The sequence below is a fragment of the Bos taurus genome, chromosome 1, assembly GCF_002263795.3.
Source record: "Bos taurus isolate L1 Dominette 01449 registration number 42190680 breed Hereford chromosome 1, ARS-UCD2.0, whole genome shotgun sequence".
Taxonomy (NCBI): domain Eukaryota; kingdom Metazoa; phylum Chordata; class Mammalia; order Artiodactyla; family Bovidae; genus Bos; species Bos taurus.
The window spans coordinates 82302809-82323236 of NC_037328.1; the positions used below are offsets into that span (position 1 = coordinate 82302809).

The following is a 20428-nucleotide window of genomic DNA, read 5'->3' on the forward strand; positions in this document are numbered from 1 at the left end:
ATGACCAGCCTACACAGCATATTAAAAAGCAGAGACATTACTTTGTCAACAAAGGTCTGTCTAGTCAAGGCTATGGTTTTTCCAGTAGTCGTGTATAGATGTGAGAGTTGGACTATAAAGAAAGCCGAGCGCTGAAGAATTGATGCTTTTGAACTGTGGTGTTGGAGAAGACTCTTGAGAGTCCCTTGAACTGCAAGGAGATCCAACCAGTCCATCCTAAAGGAGATCAGTCTTGGGTGTTCACTGGAAGGACTGATGTTAAAGCTGAAACTCCAATACTTTGGCCACCGGACGCAAATAGCTGACTCATTTGAAAAGACCCTGATGCTGGGAAAGATTGAGGGTAGGAGGAGAAGGGGACCACAGAGGATGAGATGGTTGGATGGCATCACCAACTCAATGGACATGAGTTTGGGTGAACTCCGGGAGCTGTGATGGATAGGGAGGCCTAGCGTGCTGTTGTTCACGGGGTTGCAAAGAGTCAGACATGACTGAGCAACTGAACTGAATTGAACTTAATGGTAAAAAACTGAATGCTTTCCCCCTTAGGCAGAAAAAGCTAAGGATGTCCATTCTTGCCACTTCTGCTCAACACTGTATTGGAGGTTCTAGCCAGATCAATTAGGGGGGAAAAATAAAAGGAATTCAGATCAGAAAGGAAGAAGTAAAATTAACTTTATTAACAGATGACATGATCATATAGATGAAAAATTCCAAAGAATCCATTTTAAAAATGAGAACTGGTGAATGAAGGATGCAGGTACAAGATCAATATAAAAATCAACTTTACTGCAAATACCCTGGTGGTCCGATTGTTAGGACTCAACACTCACTTCTGGGGCTGGGGTTCAAATCCTAGTTGGGAAACTCAGATCCCACAAGCTGCTGGTATTGCCAAAAAAAAAAAAAATTTAATTTTATTTCTATACACTGCCAATGAACATTCTGTAAATGAAATTTTTTAAAAATACATTTATAATAGCATCAAACTAAATAAGCTAGGAATAGATTCAGCAAAAGAAGAAGTATATGACTTGTACACTGAAAATTGCAACACTGAAAGAAATTAAACAAGACCAAACAAATGGAAAGATAGACCGTGTTCACGGAACTGGAAGATGTAATAATGCTAAAATAGCAACAGTCCCCAAATTGATCTATCAATTCAAAGCAATCTTCTCCCCAAATTGATCTATCAATTCAAAGCCATCTTTATCAAAGTCTCAGCTGTCTTTCTGCAGAAGTTGAGAAAATAAACTGATTTTAAAAGACCAAAATAAATGGAAAATATATATCCATAGGTTAGAAGACTCTACATTAAGATGGCAATCCCCTCCCCACCAAAACTAACCTAAGAATCAATGCAACCCCAAACAAAATTCAAGTAAGCTTTTTAAAAGAAACTGATAAGCGGATTTTTAAAGGTCATTCAGGAAGGCAAAGGGCCTTTTATTCTGAAAAAGAATAAAGCTGGAAGACTAAAGATACCTGATTTTAAGACCTACTACAAAGTTACAATCAAGACAGTGTATATTGGCACTGGGCTTCTCAGGTGGCACTAGTGGCTAAGAACCTGCCTGCCAATGCAGGAGAGGTAAGAGACACGAGTTCGATCCCTCGGTTGAGAAGATCCCCTGGAGGAGGAAATGACAACCCACTCCAGTATTCTTGCCTGGAGGAACCCCATGGACAGAGGAGCCTGGTGGGATACAGTCCATAGGGTCGCAGAGTTGGACACAACTGAAGCAACTAAGCACTGACATACAGGCCAATGGAATGTAGCAGAAAGTTTGGAAATAAACTCATACAGTCAGTTGACTTTTGACAAAAATCAATTTTTTGCAAAAACAATTTTTTCACAAAAGGTGTGCAGATAATTCAATAGAAACAAGATAATCTTTTCAAAAAATGGTAGAGGAACTAACTGATAACTACAGAGGGAAAAGTCCCTGAACTTCACCTTGCATCATATATGAAAACTGACTCAAAATGTATTACAAAACTGAACAGAAATACTAAAACTATTTTATCTCTAGAAGCAAACAAAAGATAAAATCTTTATGATGTTGAGTTGGACAAAGATTTCTTAAACAGAACACCAAAAGTCAAAAACTACAGAAAAACAAAATAATAAAACGGACCTCATGAGGACTGAAAACTTTTCTTCTTTGAAAAACATGGTTAAGAAAACAAAACAGTAAGCAATAGACTGGGCACAAAATTTTGTGAAACACATACTTAAAAAGGCCTTATATCCAGACTACATAAGGACTCTAAAAGGCTCTGGTGGAGATTTCACACACCCAGAATTCAATAATACGAAGTCAAATAACATCTCTTCTCTACCTTTCTAGAAAGTGCTAAAAGATTTAAATGGATGACTCATACAAAAAAAAAAAAAAAAATACGTGAATGGGCAAAAGCACAAGAAAAGATGCTGAACATTACTAACCATGAGGGAAATAAAAATTTAAACCACAATGAGATACCATTATCCACCCACTTAGAATGGCTAAATATTTTTAAAGACTGACAATACCAAGTGCTTGCAAAGATATGGAGCTATCAGAACTCTCTCATACTGCTGATGGGAATGTAAAACGGTATACTCATTTTGAAAAACCAAACAGCAATACTTCAGAAAGTAAAACATATATTTACTATACAATCCATCCATTCTAATTCTAGATAGCTGTCCAAGAAGAATGAACACATGCCCAAGAAAACTTATTCACAGCTATGGGTCAGCAATGGGGGATAAGAACAACATAAGGGATACCTGTGGTGATGAAACTGTTCTGTACTGTGACTGTATCAGTGTGACTACTTGGTTGTGATACTCTGCTTTAGTTTTGTAAAATGTTACCACTGCTATGTGAGATGATGGATGTTCAGTAAACTTATCATGATAATCATTTCATGGTGTATGTAAATCAAATCATTATGCTGTACACCCTAAACTTATTCAGTGTTGTATGTCAATTGTATCTCAATAAAACTGGAAGAAAAAAAAAAAAAATGTTACCACTGAGGGAAAATGGGTAAACAGTATGCAGGATCTCTGGGTCATTTCATACCATTGCATGTGAATCTACAATTTCCTCATAATAAAAAGTTTAATTAAAAACATAACAAAACTCATTCACAGATGGAGCAGCATTACTTATAACAGCTCCAAAACAGAAGCAAATGGATCCTTCAACTGATGAATAGATAAACCAATGACAATGGATTACCATTTTCAGCAACTAAAGGGAACAAAATTATATATGCAACAACAAGGATGAATCTCAAAAACACTGTGCTAACTGAAATAAATAAAACACCAAAACTAAATACTATGTAATTCTATTTACATGAACAGTAGTTAAAAAAAAAAAAAAACAGTAGGTCAGAAATTGCCAGGGGATGGGACTATGGGAAGCAGAGTACAAGGGACAGAAGGAAACCTTTTAGTGTGGAATTATATAGCTCCTTCTACAATTTGAATATGTCAGTTGTTACATGATCATGTACAATTATCAAAATTTACACTGTACACATAAAATTGGTGAAATCTGTGTTATTTAAATAATATTTTTAAACACAAAAAAGAGAAAAACATTAAGGCTTAGAAAATTAATACCTGTTAGCGTCTTTCCTGCATTCAAAGGAGGTGCAATGACTCTGAAAAGTTTCTGCATGAAAATTAATAGAACAATCAACATCATCTTTAAAAAAATATTTCAAAAAATTATTAAAATCTTATGCTATAATCGCCTTTCTCTGATTGAATTAGTCATTTGCTATTAAGATTAAATACAAAAACTTTTAATGTGGACATAAACTGTTTCAGTAGAATCACTAGGAAATAATCATTGTTGTCATATTCCTCACTGAAAGAAACCATTTAACAAATACCAGTTAGAAGAAAGTCTTTGTTGAGAACATTATTTCTAATATAAGCTATCCTCAGACTCCTAAAAGAGCTTTATTCTTTTAAAAATAGTAAGCAAATCAAAGGATTAGTAGCCCACCAAAACAATAAGATTACTGTAAGCTGAAAACATGTGAACAATCAGCAGCCACAGAAAAAGACATCGAAATGGAAGCAGAGCCTATGAAAATATAAGATTTTCTTGTATTTTCTTGTAGGCCAACTACGCTGGCCTTCCTGGGAGGGAGTTTACTGTTTTGGGAGAAGACAGGCCCTTAGCGCTGGGAAGTGGGGCAAATCCAACTATTCATTAGTATCCAAAAGCCCAATAAAGCTCTTCGTATTTTCCAAGGAAAACTAAATCCCTCCCCCCTCACATCCCAAGTTTCATTAAACTGGTAGATAAGCCTCTCCCTCTGGCTGTTTAGCGATTCACTCATTTCTGAGTTCTCCCAGTACAAGTGTGAAGAAACCTTGTCTTTTACTCTGTCAATCTGTTCACTGTCAGTTAATTCACAGTCTTCTCCCCACCATTCGGATTTCAGTTGGTAGAGGAAAAGTTTTCCCTCCCAACACAAGGCACTATTATGTTAGAAGCAGCCAAAACTAGAACTAAGGAAAGATTTCAGAGACTATGGTAATCATCTCAAGTATGATGACACTGTCTTTCATTCTAGAAAAACTAGAAAATTTCAAAAGGCAATACAGTTCCTTTTTTTTTTTAAGTTTTAGTTCACATTAGAGTACAGTTGATTTACAGTGTTGTGTTGAGGGAGGAAAGGAACAGACTGAGCTGACTCCATCTTGAAAAAGAAGGAAGCTCCATCTTGCACTTTCAGTGAGCTTTGGACTTATGTGCCTGGTAGCCAAGGGGATAACATACCTACGGCCAAACTGGCCTCTTGGACTGATAAACACCAGATTCCAAACCAAGAATTCCCGTTGCCAAAAAGAATGTAATAATCCCCTATGTAGTCAATCACCTTTGTAATCTTTATGACACCCACTGGTGTAGGCTACAATGTATAACTAGCCGACCCTTCTGATTATGAATCATGGCTGTAACCTGATTGTATCTCCCCTTAACACTTTCCAGTCTAGGTTTAAGGAATGTGGGGATGTGGGCTTGAGCAGTACACTTAAGGTATATAAGGTTTTCACAAAAGTCGGTCGGGGTCCTTGGCTAAGAGGAGACTCTGCCTTGGGCCCACTGGTGTAATAAACGGCACTCCACTGTCTGCACTGTCCTTCTGAGTGAGCTTGCTTCCCGGAACGCATGGCTACAACAGTGTTAGTTTCAGGTGTACAGCAAAGTGCTTTAGTTATACATATACACGTATCTATTCTTTTCAGATTCTTTTAATTTGGACCTCTTTAAACTGAAGTAACTAAACTTTAAACACTAAATAGTGATTTCTTTACAGGCAGAGAATTATAAAAGGGCAATTACAGGATGCCTCTAACTTCCCACTGCTAAAATCTCCAAATAACTATTTAACAACAAACACCAAGCTCCTGCTGAAAGTCATTAAACTTGAAAACTACTCAACAAAAAACAAGGCAACCTCAACAGTAAAGTGTTCCATCTGAGATGCATAGCTATAAATACAAACCAGATTCTGAGCAATAAAAAATCCACACAAAACAGAAACTTCAAAAGCAGCAATAACAAAACCCCACAACCATTTTTATCACAACATACAATGCATCAAATCAGAATCTGTTTGCAGGGATTATTTTGAGAGAAACTAGAAACTGCATTAATTATTTCTAATTGTGGTTTAATAGTGTAATTGTGGTTTAAAAATGGAGAACATTTTTGCATGCACAGAGGTCATGGACCTCACTGAAGAGGCAGCTGAGAGGTGTTCAAATTTGAAACACAGACAATCAAAATCAAAACCAGTGCGGGAAGGCTGTGGCACTCTTCTGGAAAATGACCAAGAGAAAAGAAGTACACAAAACTTAAGGAGTTATGAACTAAAGGGATATTCACCTTCCAAGTGAAAAGAAAACTGAAATATCATGGAATGACTGCTGACTTAAATAATACTGTAAATGCTTTCAGATGTTTATTAAATATGCAAAAATGCTGACTGGATGCCTTCAGGAGACGCCTGATCTTCTGACCCAGGTAATGCAGTTACTATAATAACACGGTGGGCTGGCAGGGCACTGCATGTGTGCTAAGTCCCTTCGGTCATGTCTGACTCTTTGAGACTCTATGGACCGTAGCCCACCAGGCTCCTCTGTCCATGGGATTCTTCAGGCAAGAATACTGGAGTACGTTGCCATTTCCTCTTCCAGGGGATCTTCCTGACATACCCACAATCTATAACCCTTAATTCTGTCTTCAAATTTAAAGGAACTAACATGATGGAGACAGGTTTGTTTCTTTTAAAAATAAACCCAAAAGATTTTTAGGTGCTCTTTTCTAATGGTAAGGATAATAAGAAATTCTAATGAATGCTAGAAAATCCTGAAATGGGAAAAGCAACAAATTAGCTATTAATAAATAATGACCTCTCACCATTTTCAGGAGTTTCCCCTAGCAGAATACAGCTACAAAACAGCATTACTCAATCGTACCATTACTCCATATAGAGTAATAGAGTATTACTCTACTATAGAATTGAATAATTATTCATTATTAATAAATAATAATTAAATAATTATTCCATAGTATAGAATAAATTTCTTATAACTTTTGGAAAAGCTACAATAATATGAAAATCTTTTAGAAAAAAAACGTAGAGTTTCACAGGCTTTTATCTATTGTTCCCTGGGATTTAAACACCTACTTATGCAGATAAAAAGAATGAAATGGCATATACGTATATGAAGGTGTAAAATTATAAAGACTATCTAAAGTCCTGAACAACAATGGGTGCAAGTCTAATAAACCTACAAGACAATTTAAAGTGACTGGATGAAAACAAACTATTCAAAGCAAATGGAGAGAAGCGAAAAAACATTAATAGACAATATTAAATATGTGTACAAATTAGGAAGAATCTTACCTCCATTGGACTAATAAATTCATTCATGCCTCTGTTGTAGACATAGATCATAGCATCATATAGTCGATTTTCCCAACACATGAGAACTATCTGTAAAAAGGAAATGTTGCTTGGTCCATACAATTTAGTAAGTCTCACCAATTATTTTCCTCAAAGCTTTAATTATGGGGAAGATTTTGAATTCTCTTTCCTAATTTTTCTTATTCCTTCTCTGAAAAAAAAATCTGAAATTAAAGTACTCAAACACAATGCCAGGGTAAGAGCTGTTGTAGGTTCGATGTTACTTTAAATAGTATAATAGCTACTTTTAAACATCCTCCAATATATGATTTTATTTCTTCTCTATCCTCCCCCTTTCCATATCCATTCTACCTTTGGTCACTAGTTCTACAAATATTTACCAAACATTTATATTCAGATCCTCTCCTTGGCATTGGGATAATACATAAGACAAATCCAGATCTAGTCTCTACCCTGACAGTGCTTCCATTCATCCTGGACACTCACCAAAAGAAGGGACACAAAATGGTAAGTGAATTATGACTTGGGGAAGATACTCAATTATGCAAATAGTTCATTTACAAATGTGTTAAGTCTATAAAGGAAACTGTCTTGGTCTGGAGTATTCAGAAGGTCATCCCTGAGGGAGCAATATTTAAGTTAGGACCTAACGGATACATGAAATTAAAAGACGCTTGCTTCTTGGAAGAAAAGCTATGACAAACCTAGGCAGCCTATTAAAAAGCAGAGACATTACTTTGTCGTCAAAGTTTCATATAGTCAAAGCTATGGTTTTTCCAGTAGTTACGTATGGATGTGAGAGCTGGACAATAAAAAAGGCTGAGTGCCAAAGAATTGATGCCTTCGAAATGTGGTCCTGGAGAAGACTTTTGAGAGTCCCTTGGACAGCAAGGAGATCAAACCAGTCAATCCTAAAGGAAACCAACCCTGAATATTCACTGGAAGGAGTGATGCTGAAGCTCCAATACTTTGGCCACCTGATGTGAAGAGCTAACTCAATGAAAAAGACCCCAATGCTGGGAAAGACTGAAGACTAGAGGAGAAGGGGCGACAGAGGATGAGACAGTTGGGTGGCATCACCAATTCAACAGACATAAGTATGAGCAAACTCTGGGAGATGGTAGAGCACAGAGAAGCCTGGAGTGCTGAAGTCCATGCGGTCGCAGAGTCAGACACGACTGAGTGACTGAACAAGAGATGCATGTATGTAAGCCAAAGGCAGAGGAGGAAACAAGGGGTTTTGCAGGCAGAAGGAGCAGAAAGGAGGAAAGGAGCTTGAAGTGGTTAAGGATGAAGAGAAATCAATTTGAGAAAATAGAAAGAGGAACAGAGATGACTTGAAGGATCAAGTTCAGTTGCTCAGTCGTGTTCAACTCTTTGCAACCCCATGGACTATAGCCTACCAGACTCCTCTGTCTATGGAATTTTCCAGGCAACAACACTGGAGTGGGTTGTCATTTTCTCCTCCAGGGGATCTTCCTGACCCAGGAATTGAATCCATGTCTCCTGCATTGGCAGGTGGGTTTTTTTTTTTAACCACTGAGTCACCTGCGAAGCTCTGACTTGAAGTATGTAGTACATCACACTCTGTTCCTATGAGAGCTAAATTATAGTAGTGAGTGACAGGAGAAGACTGAAGTAGAAGAGCAGAGGTCAAAAAAGGGGAATGGTAAGGAACAGCCAAAGAGGTTCAGAGGGAAAATGGAAGTGAGGTGTCATGGGAGTTTTTCCAGACAAAGGCATGTTCTGGGTCCTCTTCTCCTCTTCTCAGCCAGTGTCAAGGTCATACATATCTTTATAGCTTCCCTAGCCTCCCCTCTGACCCACATATTCAACCACTGACTTGATATCGTCACCTAAATGTCTATGTCTAGTAGTATCTCAAAACTGCAAAATATACCTCCTGATTTTCTCTCCTACACTCAGATCTATCCCAGTCTTCTAATCTTCTTAAAGGAATTACTATCCACCTTGCTTCTCAAGCCAAAATATTAGGCAAGAGTCTTAAATTCTCTCCTTCCACACCTTCAGGTCTGATTCATCAGAAAATGAGTTCTACCTCCAAAATATACCCAAAGTCAAACCATCTCTCTTCACTTCACCACTACCATCTCTGGCCAGTATACCTCCTTTTGACTAGCTCTTAACCAATTTCCTTGCTTCTTCTCTACTTCTCTACTTCCCCATCTGTCATTCTGCTACCCATAAGCAAATCAGAGTAATCTCATTTAAAATCATTTGATGATTTCACATAACACTCAGAATAAAATAGAAAAATCTGTACCCTGCCCTGAAAGGGCTACCTCTCTTTTTCAATCAAGTTGTTTTTCCTTCATTTGTAACTTTAACACCGAAGGGCTTCCCCTGTGGCTCAATGATAAAGAATCTGACCACAATGCAGAAGATACAGGAGACTTGGGTTCAATTCCTGGGTCAGAAAGATCCCCTGAAGGAGGGCATGGCAACCCACTTCAGTATTCTTGCCTGGAGAATCCTATGGACAGAGGAGCCTGGTGGGCTACAGTCCATAGGGTCATAAAGAGTCAGACATGACTGAGTGACTAAGCATGTTAATACCCAAGGCATATCTTTTTTTTTTTTTTTTGCTTTTTTGCATCAGCTGTTGCTTTTACCTGTAACAATCTTCTCCTCCAAGATCTTTGCATTACTAATTCCTCTTGCCATTCAGATTCCAGAATCAATCAGACTCAATGCTATTTTCTCAAGAAAGTTTTCTATAACAATCTAAGATAGTCTCTCATTCTCTCTTTACCTGTTTGACTTCTAACAGAACACTTGTCTTGGATATTTTTGGTTTGTTTATTTGTTTGTCTTCTAATGTCAAACTTTTTTTTTTGCTAATGTTGGCCTTATGAGCCTTGTCCACTAGGTTCATGAAAGCACACTCAGAGGCTTTCACTCTATATAAATTCTTCTTGAATTAATGAATAAAAGCTGTTGAAGGAATTTGGGAAATACCATTTGATATAGTGGACATGGAGGTCATTACAGACTCTAGTGAAAGCAAAGTTGAAGAATTATTAAGATGTGAATGAAATGGAAGAAGCAATCTAAAAGATACTTTCAAAGTGTGGGAAAGAAAGGAGAGAAAGAGCGGGGGAAGGAAGGAATCTGGCTGCAAGGGGGAAATTAGATGTGGTGGTAAGGCAAGAGGAAGAAGGGGAAGGTTTGATACAGAGAGAAAGGAATCTGAGGGGGAGATTGTTTAAACTGCTTTTTTAACATGAAAAAGAGTAGATATTTTAACCCAGTTTCAGAGAAAAGCTAAAAATGTTGAAAGGAGAAGAAATTAGAAATTTCTCTTGTATCAGTGACAGGTAAATAAAGCTAGAAAGATAACATGCTCTCAAATCAATGGACCTAATGTCAGATGTGAAGATTATGCCAACTTACCCACGTGACAGAAAGGCATATATAGAAGAGGAACTGGTTTTTGCAAACTCACAGGCATTCATACAGAGCTTCCAGAAAGAAAACAATAATCATTTTTCAAAAACTTCATTTCCATGTGATTTTGCACATTAAAAAAAATAATAACCTATTGGTCCTTCTAACTTTGCAAGTCACTCATATTTTAGACCATAGGGCTCAGCCCCTTGGTATCTTTGTGCCTTTGCTCATAATTGGACTAATGTGAAACTAAAGAGTTAGTGAAGTGTCCTAGGTCAGATACACATTTGCTCCTCAATTAAGGACTTAAAACTTGTTCTGGTGACCTCAGATATACTAAAAGCATTTTATCAAACAGCAGGTTGGCTAATCAAGCTAAAATGTCCAAAAATTTGCTTCTTATACTATGCTTTGTATTTCAAAACAATGTATGAAAGTTATCAACTCTGGACATATAAACTAACTTTTCAAAAAAATGGCTTCATACTCTCTAAAGTAAAAATATTCTATTATTCATGTGAAAGTACTTATAGTTGAAATTCATTTGCAGGATGAAAACTGTAGTAGTGAACAAACTGATGAAGGAGGATAAGCCAATAATCATTTACTGAGCAACTACCAAATATAAACTCTATGCTAAGAGGTCTGGGGGCTGTCAAAGAAACCAAAGGCTTGCAGGATTTTCTAATCTAGCTCTCAATAAAGAACACTTCAAAGAAATATACTGACAAATACAAGTTTATGAGACCTCTTATTACCAAAAAGTGCTCAAAAATAATTGGGGTTGATAGAGTGAGGCCCAATAAAATCAGATAAATATAATCAATAAAGGAATGATGTCTATTCCATAATTTAGTAGACTGCCTATAAACTCACCTGCTGAATATCTAGGCTGGTGATATCCATATGCACAATGAGGGCTTCCACATTTTCCATTAACTTTTTATCTTGGAAATGAACAATCAAGTCTTTCATCACCTGGGGTGTGATCCCCACCAATTTATCACTTAAAATATATGGTTCAAGGCACTCCAGAAACACTCCTTTGGCCACTGAATTCTCATTTAATTTGTCATACACCTGGCTAAATAAAAGATCCCTGTAACAGAATGGGGAAAAATACTTTTAGGAACATTCCAACCATCCATGAAATTCAGTCTACTAAGTATATCTCATCTTTCTCCTATTTCAACTTCCAAGTTTACTAAAAATAGTAACAATATTTGCATAGAGCTTTATGTTTAGAAAAATCTCATAATATATATACTATCCTAATTAATTTGCCCAATACTTTTTACAGATAAAAAGTGTTGAGTAAGTTAAATAATTTGCTGGAAGTCAGTTAGCTAACAAGGGGATGGAGTCAGAATTTGAATCAGTCTTCAGGCCTAAACTCTGTGCTGAATCCCTTATGACACACTGCTTCTTAAAGACAATACCAATATGAGAGCAGGTAGTACAGAGACTATGATGAAACAGAAAAAAATTAGATGGACTATTCACAATTTATCCTTTCCTCTTTCCTGGTATCTAAATCTTCCCATCTGATCTGCATGGCCAATTTGCTTCTTTATCTAGTTCTTGCCCCTTGCTTCCCCAAAGGGTTCAGGTAGTGATAATTGAGAGAAAGGAAAAAGAAAATGTTCAATATTTTAAAAACATGGCTGAAAACTTTTATTGCAGAAATAAAAAAAAATGTAATTAATCAAATGCTGCCACACTCAATAGTTGTTTTATTTATTTCGATTTCTTCTGCAAAGAATAACTTTACTTCTTTTAAAGATTTCTTTTATGTGGACCATTTTTAAAGTCTTTATTGAATTTATTACAATATTGCTTCTATTTTTATTTTTATTTATTATTGGATTTTTGACCAAGAGGCATCTTGGTCAAAGAGATGCGATCTCAGCTCCCTGATCAGGAACTGAACATGCATCCCCTGCACTGGAATGTGAAGTCTTAACCACTGAACCACCAGGGAAATCCCCAGAAATAATTTTAGAGTTATATTCATCATTGATATAATCTGAATTTTGTTTTATGCAATTATATGATAAGCATTATTCTAAGTTTCTGCTGCTGCTAAGTCGCTTCAGTCGTGTCCGACTCTGTGTGACCCCATGGACTGCAGCCTACCAGGCTTCTCCGTCCCTGGGATTCTCCAGGCAAAAACACTGGAGTGGGTTGCCATTTCCTTCTCCAATGCATGAAAGTGGAAAGTGAAAGTGAAGTTGCTCAGTTGTGTCCGACTCTTAGCAACCCCAAGGACTGCAGCCCACCAGGCTCCTCCATCCATGGGATTTTCCAGGCAACAGTACTGGAGTGGGATGCCATTGCCTTCTCCCTCTAAGCTTCTAGTCACTCTTTAAAATTATCATTTTGTCTAACTTATGTGTCAATATGCCAAAACATCAGAATTTATTTAGCTATTCCTGTAGGATAACACTTATTTCTACTATTTCACTATTATGAGTAAGTGAACAACTCCTTACGTAGTCTTTCCATTTGGGGTACTTATTAATAATTCCTTAGTCATTCTACTTTTAGAAATTTATTTAAAGTCAAAAGATACAAAAAAAAAAAAAAAAGTGTGGCATTTAAATGGTGCTAGGAAAACTGGACACCTAAGTGTAAAAGAATGAGATTTGAACACTTCTAACACCATACACAAAAATAAACTCAAAATGGATGAAAAACTTAAATGTAAGGCCAGAAACTATAAAGCTCTTAGAGGAAAACATAGGCTGTACACACTTTGACCTAAATAACAGCAAGATTCTCTCTGACCCACCTACTAGACTAATGGAAATAAAAACCAAAACAAACAAATGGGACCTAAAAAAACCTAAAAGCTTTTGCACAGCAAAGGAAACTATAAACAAGGTGTAAAGACAACCCTTAGAATGGGAAAAAATAATTGCAAATGAAGCAACTGATAAAGAGTTAATCTCCAAAATATGTAAGTAGTCATATAGCTCAGTATCAGAAAAACAAACAACCCAATCAAATTAAGGGCAGAAGACCAATAAACACATTTCTCCAAAGAAGACATAAAGATGGCCAATAAACACATGAAAAGATGCTCAATACTGCTCATTATTAGAGAAACGCAAACCAAAACTACAATGAGGTACCATCTCACACCAGTCAGAATGGCCATCATCAAAAAATTTACAAATAAATGCTGGAGAAGATGTGGAGAAAAGGGAACCCTCCTGCACTGCTGATGGGAATGTAAACTGATACAGTCATTAAGGAAAACAGTATGAAGACTCCTTTAGAAACGAAGAATAAATCTACCATATGACCCAGCAGTGCCAGTACTGGGCATATACCCTAAGAAAACCACAATTCAAAAAGACACATATACCCAATGATCACTGCAGCAACATCTTCAATAGCCAGGACACGGAAGCAACCCAGATGTCCATCAACAGATGAATGGATAATGAAGTTGTGGTACATTTAAACAATGGAATATTACTCAGCCATAAAAAGGAATGAATTTGAGTCAGTTGTAGAGAGGTGGATGAACCTAGAGTTTCTTATATAGAGTGAAGTGAGTCAGAAAGAGAAAAACAAGTATTGTATATTCACACACACACATACATATGGAATCTAGAAAAATAATACACTGATGAACCTAGTAGAGAACAGACCTGTTGACGGGAAGGTGGGGGAAGGTGAGAGTGGGGCAAATTGAGAAAACAGCACTGACATACATAGACTATCATGTGTAAAACAGATAATGAGAAGTTGCTAAATAATACAGGGAGCCCAGCCTGCCACTCTGAGGAGACACAGAGGGGTGGGATGGGGGAGGGGAGGGAAGGGAGGAGGGGATATTTTACATATACATAATTATGGCTGATTCATGTTGTTGTATAGCAGAAACCAACACAAAATTGTAAAGCAATGTTTCACCAATTAAAAAATAAATAAAATTTAAAAAAATAAATTATCTCCAAAAAGCATCACAGCACCAATCCACATAGCCATCAGCAATGTATAATTTCAACAGTTTCAATGGACAATTGTCTTTGGGTTTTTTTCCCCATATAATTTAATTATAAATTAAACAATGTAACTTTTCAGTTCTCTGATGACTGGCAATCCATGTTTCCATGCATACAATGTACTGACATATAATTCACTGATTCTTTAATTCTCTCTTTTTTAAATACAGTAACTGTGCTAATTCTATTTATCTGTTAGGATTGATTGATTACTTATTTATTTGCTAAGTGTGTAACCTTTACATATTTACATATTACACATATGTAATTACAGTATGTGCCTCACGTCAGCTGTGAAAAGTGGTAGATGGTTCATCCACAGATGTGGTCTTTTATGACAAGTTCCACAAAAAGGAGAAGAGTAGATTCTGAAAGTAATGGGATGGGGACTTGCCTCACCTGAAGTCCTGGAAGGGGACAAATGATAAATGGACTGGCTACAACTGCACAGAACCCCACATTGCTTTCTTTTTTTTTTTTAACAGTCTTTTATTTTACTGATTTTTTTTTTTTTTTTTAAATTTTGCTGTGCTAGGTCTTAGTTGCAGCATGTGAGATTTAGCTCCTCAACCAGGGATCGAACCTGGGCCCCCTACACTGGAGTCTTAGCCACTGGACCATCAGGGAAGTCCCAATAGACTTTTATTTTATTTTTAATGGAAGACAATTACTTTACAATATTGTGATGGTTTCTGCCATATATCAACATGAATCGACAATAGGTATACATGTGTCGCCTCCCTCTTAAACCTCCCTCCCCATCCCATCCCTCTGGGTTGTCACAGAGCATCGGCTTTGGGTTCCCTGTATCATACAGCAAATTCTCACTGGCCATATACTTTACATATGGTAAGCATGCTTCAGTGCTACACTCTGAAATCATCCCACCTTCTCTCTCCCCTACTGCGTCCAAAAGCCTGTTCTCTATGTCTGCATCTCCATTGCTGCCCTGTAGGTATGTTCATCAGTACCATCTTTCTAGATTCCATATATATGCATTAATATAAGGTATTTGTATTTCTCACTTCACTTTGTATAATAGGCTCTAGGTTTGCTTTATGCTGCTTTTCAATAAACAGTATTTGTAATATTGGGGGGGGGTCTGTATCCATTAATTTTTTTTCTCATAGCCACAAATGTAATTTTTGCATCATTTTCCCCTTTGCTTTACATTTATTGGAGTATTTTTCATGTTAGTTTCATTTTAAATCAATAGTCCATTACATTTTTGTGATTACCAACTAGTAGCCAAGTAAAAGAAACTGAGATTAATGAAGCTTTACTATAAGAAAGATAAAATAAGAGTAACAAAGTAACTCTAATGAATTTAAGGAAAATGTTGTATTTGCTAGCCCTTGCACTCTGTAATCGGAGAAGGCAATGGCACCCCACTCCAGTACTTTTGCCTAGAAAATCCCGTGGACGGAAGAGCCTGATAGGCTGCAGTTCGTGGGGTCGCTAGAGTCGGACACGACTGAGCGACTTCACTTTCACTTTTCACTTTCATGCATTGGAGAAGGAAATGGCAACCCACTCCAGTGTTCTTGCCTGGAGAATAGCAGGGACGGGAAGCCTGGTTGGCAGCCGTCTATGGGGTCGCACAGAGTCGGACATGACTGAAGCGACGCAGCAGCAGCACTCTGTAATGTGTTGTTAAAAACAACATGCTAGGAAAGATAATTATATATTTCAGCTCAGCACAAAAAGTCTGGAGGAGAATTAAAGAGCTAAAAATTCAGTAACCAGAGCATAAAAGTTGACAAATAAGGCACTCCTGTGACAAACTGCAGCACGCAGTGCTGGTAAGATTAACGGCAAAACTATGTTTCTTTCTTAACAAGTAAGAGGCTATAATAAAGAAGCAAGAAAAACATAACTCAGCAACTCCTATCTGCATCTATAACTTCAAATAAAAACAAAATTCTAAGACATTTTCTCATCATCCTGGGAGAATATTTATTAGAGTACCAGAGAAAGAGTGAGAAAGAAAAGTACATACAAAAAAAAGTTTTTGGCTCTTGTGTTTCTCTCTGTACTTAGGCATTACTCTTCAGGGTGCAGACTTTGTTTCCTGGAAGGGCTAATTTCAAAACAGATGTTTATTACTTCAAACTTAGCTCCCTACAGAGAGTGTAGCAGAAAAAAATTCATTCTGAATAACAGAGGGCCATCAAAAAAGTCTTCTACATAACTTTTAATACTCATATTAAAGATCCTATTTGGAGTTTATCATTCATAACTTCAAATTGACAGAGAAAATTACCAAATTCACTTTCTGACCTATCAATTTAACAATTAAAAAATGTGAAGAACTCAGCTTTGATGATGCGATAATTACAAATTCAGAGACTGAAGGGAGCAAGAGCATCATCCTAACACTGGCCAGTGTACACTAAATATATCAACAGAACCAAACACCACCCCACTAGATATAAGAGAAATGTCTTCCATGGGTCTTTATAAAGAAGACTATATAATGTAAATACAATATAATGTATAATGTAAAACAATGTTCTCAACAATACCCCAACCATGAATACAATACACCTCACTGGATAATTACATTTAATGCTATAGCTAAAACACTGGAATGAATGAGCCCTAAGTAAAAAGAAGCTAGAGCCCTTTGTGACTTAACTGAAGGTCTGACACAGCAAATAACTGTCTTCTTGATAACCTTCACTGACACTTTCTAGTATGATCCAACTGTGTATGATTCAAGCAGCCTGAACAGACATCAATCCAAGAGTCAAGGCAGCGCTGCACAGGGTTTGGGGAGTGTCTGCCCTGGATCCTCAGAGCTGTCCTCCACTACCGAAGATGCGGTGCAAGCTGGTGTTAGGAGCAAAGCCCAGGAGCCAGACCACCTGCATGAGAACCCTACCTTTGCTCCTCAAAAGAAGCATGAGTAAGCTTTGCAAGTTGCTTAATCACACACTGCTTCTGGAACCTCATATGTAAAATGAAGATAATAATGATACCTACCTCACTATTATAAAAGTTAAATAACTTGTTATAAAAGATAGATACATTAATGGAAAGTATTTAGAACAAAACCTGGAATATAGGATACTATTATTATAAATCTGAAGAATTATGAAATAGTACAGGCTGGTTAATTTACACAGTTACAATTTAAATAAACAGAATCTAATCAAGAGTTTATTTACACTGATTTCTTTTAAACAAAGAGGCTCCAAAAACCAACACTGTGGAAACACAATAAATCTTGCCTTTTTTTGAATGGTATGAAATACTGTGTTTTAGTGATGATTCATAAAAAAGCATAGTGCATGAATCATACACTTTTAAGATCTTTAAGTAGTATTGTTCTTTTGCTATGTTCTTCATCTCCACTATTCTGCCACATAAATTTACAGATGATATACCCACAGCATCTATATTGGACAAGTTAATTTTATTAGGTAAATGGACTGAAAATTTTTAAAGAATCAAATTTCTGTAAATTCATTGTTTTAAAAAACCATTCGGTCAAATTCATAGCAGTATATTGTAATATAAGCAAGAGGCAAGTAGGATTCAAAATAATTGAATCTGACAGGCAATGTATACTCACTTTCGCTGTAGCAGAAGGCAGTAATCAACTATGACGGGTACCATATCCTGTAGAGAAACAATAAAGAAAGCATCAGAACCACATCTCTGTCCAATGGCCCCCTGCATAGACACAACACATAATAAAAGTAGTCTGTTTCAAGTACTGTTGGGAGAATATAACTTGGCACTATACTTTCGGTAAGCAATTTGGCATTCTATGTCAAAAGCCTTAAAAATGTGAAAACTCTTTTACCCAGTAATTCTATCTGGAAATATATCCTAAATACATTTAAGAAGGAAAAAAAAATTAATGTATTAAGGTATTCTCTACAGCTCTATAATAAAAGAAAGGGGAGAAGGAGGCAGACGGGAGGGAGACATTAAAATTAAATATACAACATGGGAAAACAGTTAATTTGCTATTTAAATAAAATATTATGTAGATATTGTAAGTTAATAAAGAGCATATAACATTATAACAACACTGAAAATATGCAATTATCTCACACTTTTGTAAAGAAAATCCGCAAGGAAAGAAATAGATCAAATAAATAATATAATACGGTTAGTTCGTCCCACTGGTGGCTCGGGTGATTAAAGTTGTCCATATTTTGCTACAATCCTCCAAACCAGCTATTTTAAGGTTGATTTAATTTCTCAGTTTCAAAATATTTTGATTTTTTAAAATTCATCATATATAGACTCACATCAAGCAAATGGCAACCCATAATTTTGGCCTTTTTAAAGAGAAATCGTTTGAGGAAGGAGCAGTAGCTTATTATGACTAGAACTTGTCAAGTACTCAAGCATTAACATTTCAGCAGTGCTCTTTCATTTCTGTTAGCTGAGGAGCAATGGTTTCCTTTAAACATCCTGGAAAGCTTAGGTTATGTGCAGAAGAATATCCTATCAGAAGAGAGGAGATGCTATGTGAAGAAGAGAATACCACATGCTTAACAATCCTTTGACAAAAAGAACAAAAACTAAGGAATCCTTATTATCTGAACGAGAAGCAAGCAGAAGTAGGACCTATGATTCTAAAAGACTATTCTTGCGCCATCCATCCTGCTTCCTTATCAATATTCCTCATGACTACATTAGAATCTTACTTAGGTTCTTCAAAAACAGAAACTAAAGCCATAGATTTGAATCATGTTAGAGCTGTATTAAGTCTAAACCCTGAGTGAGAATACAGAGTGAGATGAATAATCTCCAGGAGAAAACAAAACAAAAAAAACTTCTTAGAAACATTGGGGAAATTTAATAAACACTCTTAAAAATACATAGTTGAGCTCCCCCTGCCCCAAAATAGGGGCAATACCCAGGGTTTAAAATTGAAAAGGGAACTGCAAACTAAAACAATAAGCCCTGAGCTGTCACTCAAACTGGCTTATAAATTTGTTATTCATATAAGAGCTTGGGTTTTAATGTCAAACAAGCTGAGGCCTTGATTCTTACAACATAAAGAAATGACACAAAGACCCTCCTAAAACCAGGATTCTTAAAAGATGCCTCCTTAGTGAAAGGAAATTGGGCGGGGGGGCGGGCAATGCCTATAGGCATAGAAAGATCACAGAAATGCTGTCTGTCTCTGCCTGGATGCCTGGACTCAGTGGGGATAAATTTGTACTCTCTGAGAATTTATAAACAAGATCCTGCCTATAGGTAGATTTGGGACTTGAATTTACACTATCTCCCTAGTATGGGAATAATCAAGCCAAGAAATGAACATAAAAGGTGATCCTGAAGAAAGGATACTCCCAGGGCACTTGAAAGAAGAAAATTCCAGAAACAGTATTTAACACAGGCAAAATAAGACCTAAAAAAGTCCCACTAAAGATGTGCTCAAAATAAAAAATTTTAAAGCACCTCATGAAATAATGTATCATAAGTAAATGGCAGCAGAAACTACAAACAACAGAGGGAGACCCATAAAACTTCAAATATTATAATTACTAGGTAGAATTATTAAAGTATATTCAGAATTATTAAAGGCATAAAATAAGGAATTAAGTGCCTAGCCTAGTATTAAGTACTAAGGATAAACTACAGGGATAATGGAGAGTGAAACCACCAGATTAATACATGCAGACAAATCATTCTGTTGATTCTATAAAGGGAGGATCTGGAAAACCAAGACTGAAGATAGGTGGCTATTACAGTCCAAGATGGAAACAGGAGATTAAACTGGGGTAGTGAGAGTAGGCATAAAAAATGGCAGATACAATCAATAACCATAAAGAAAAACTGTAGAGGTTGGTGACAGACTGGTTGTGGGTAGGAAGGCATAAGGAGTCTATGAAACTGCTAAGTTTCTAGTATGAGTGATGGTTAGATGACGATGTCATGAAATGAGATAAGGAATAAAAGAGGCAGTGTCAGAAGGAAGAAGCTAAATGTAGCCTGGGCTACCATAATAGCTTTGAGGAACATCTTTACTTAGATGTTGAACAGTAAGCAATTGGATATAGTAATCTGAAACACCT

General features: G+C 36.6%; 1 protein-coding gene across 6 annotated transcripts in view; it reads right to left on the reverse strand.

Annotated features, from left to right (window-relative positions):
- VPS8 (VPS8 subunit of CORVET complex) overlaps positions 1-20428 on the reverse strand; it is a 291024-nt gene that overhangs the window by 187083 nt on the left and 83513 nt on the right. For all 6 annotated transcript variants that reach the window (XM_024995281.2, XM_024995278.2, XM_024995290.2 and 3 more), the window contains 4 exons: positions 17962-18008; positions 11245-11467; positions 6937-7026; positions 3626-3677 (listed from right to left, as the gene is read on the reverse strand). In XM_024995281.2, the coding sequence (XP_024851049.1) occupies positions 3626-3677; positions 6937-7026; positions 11245-11467; positions 17962-18008 (412 nt within the window). The remainder of the gene's footprint in view (positions 1-3625; positions 3678-6936; positions 7027-11244; positions 11468-17961; positions 18009-20428) is intronic.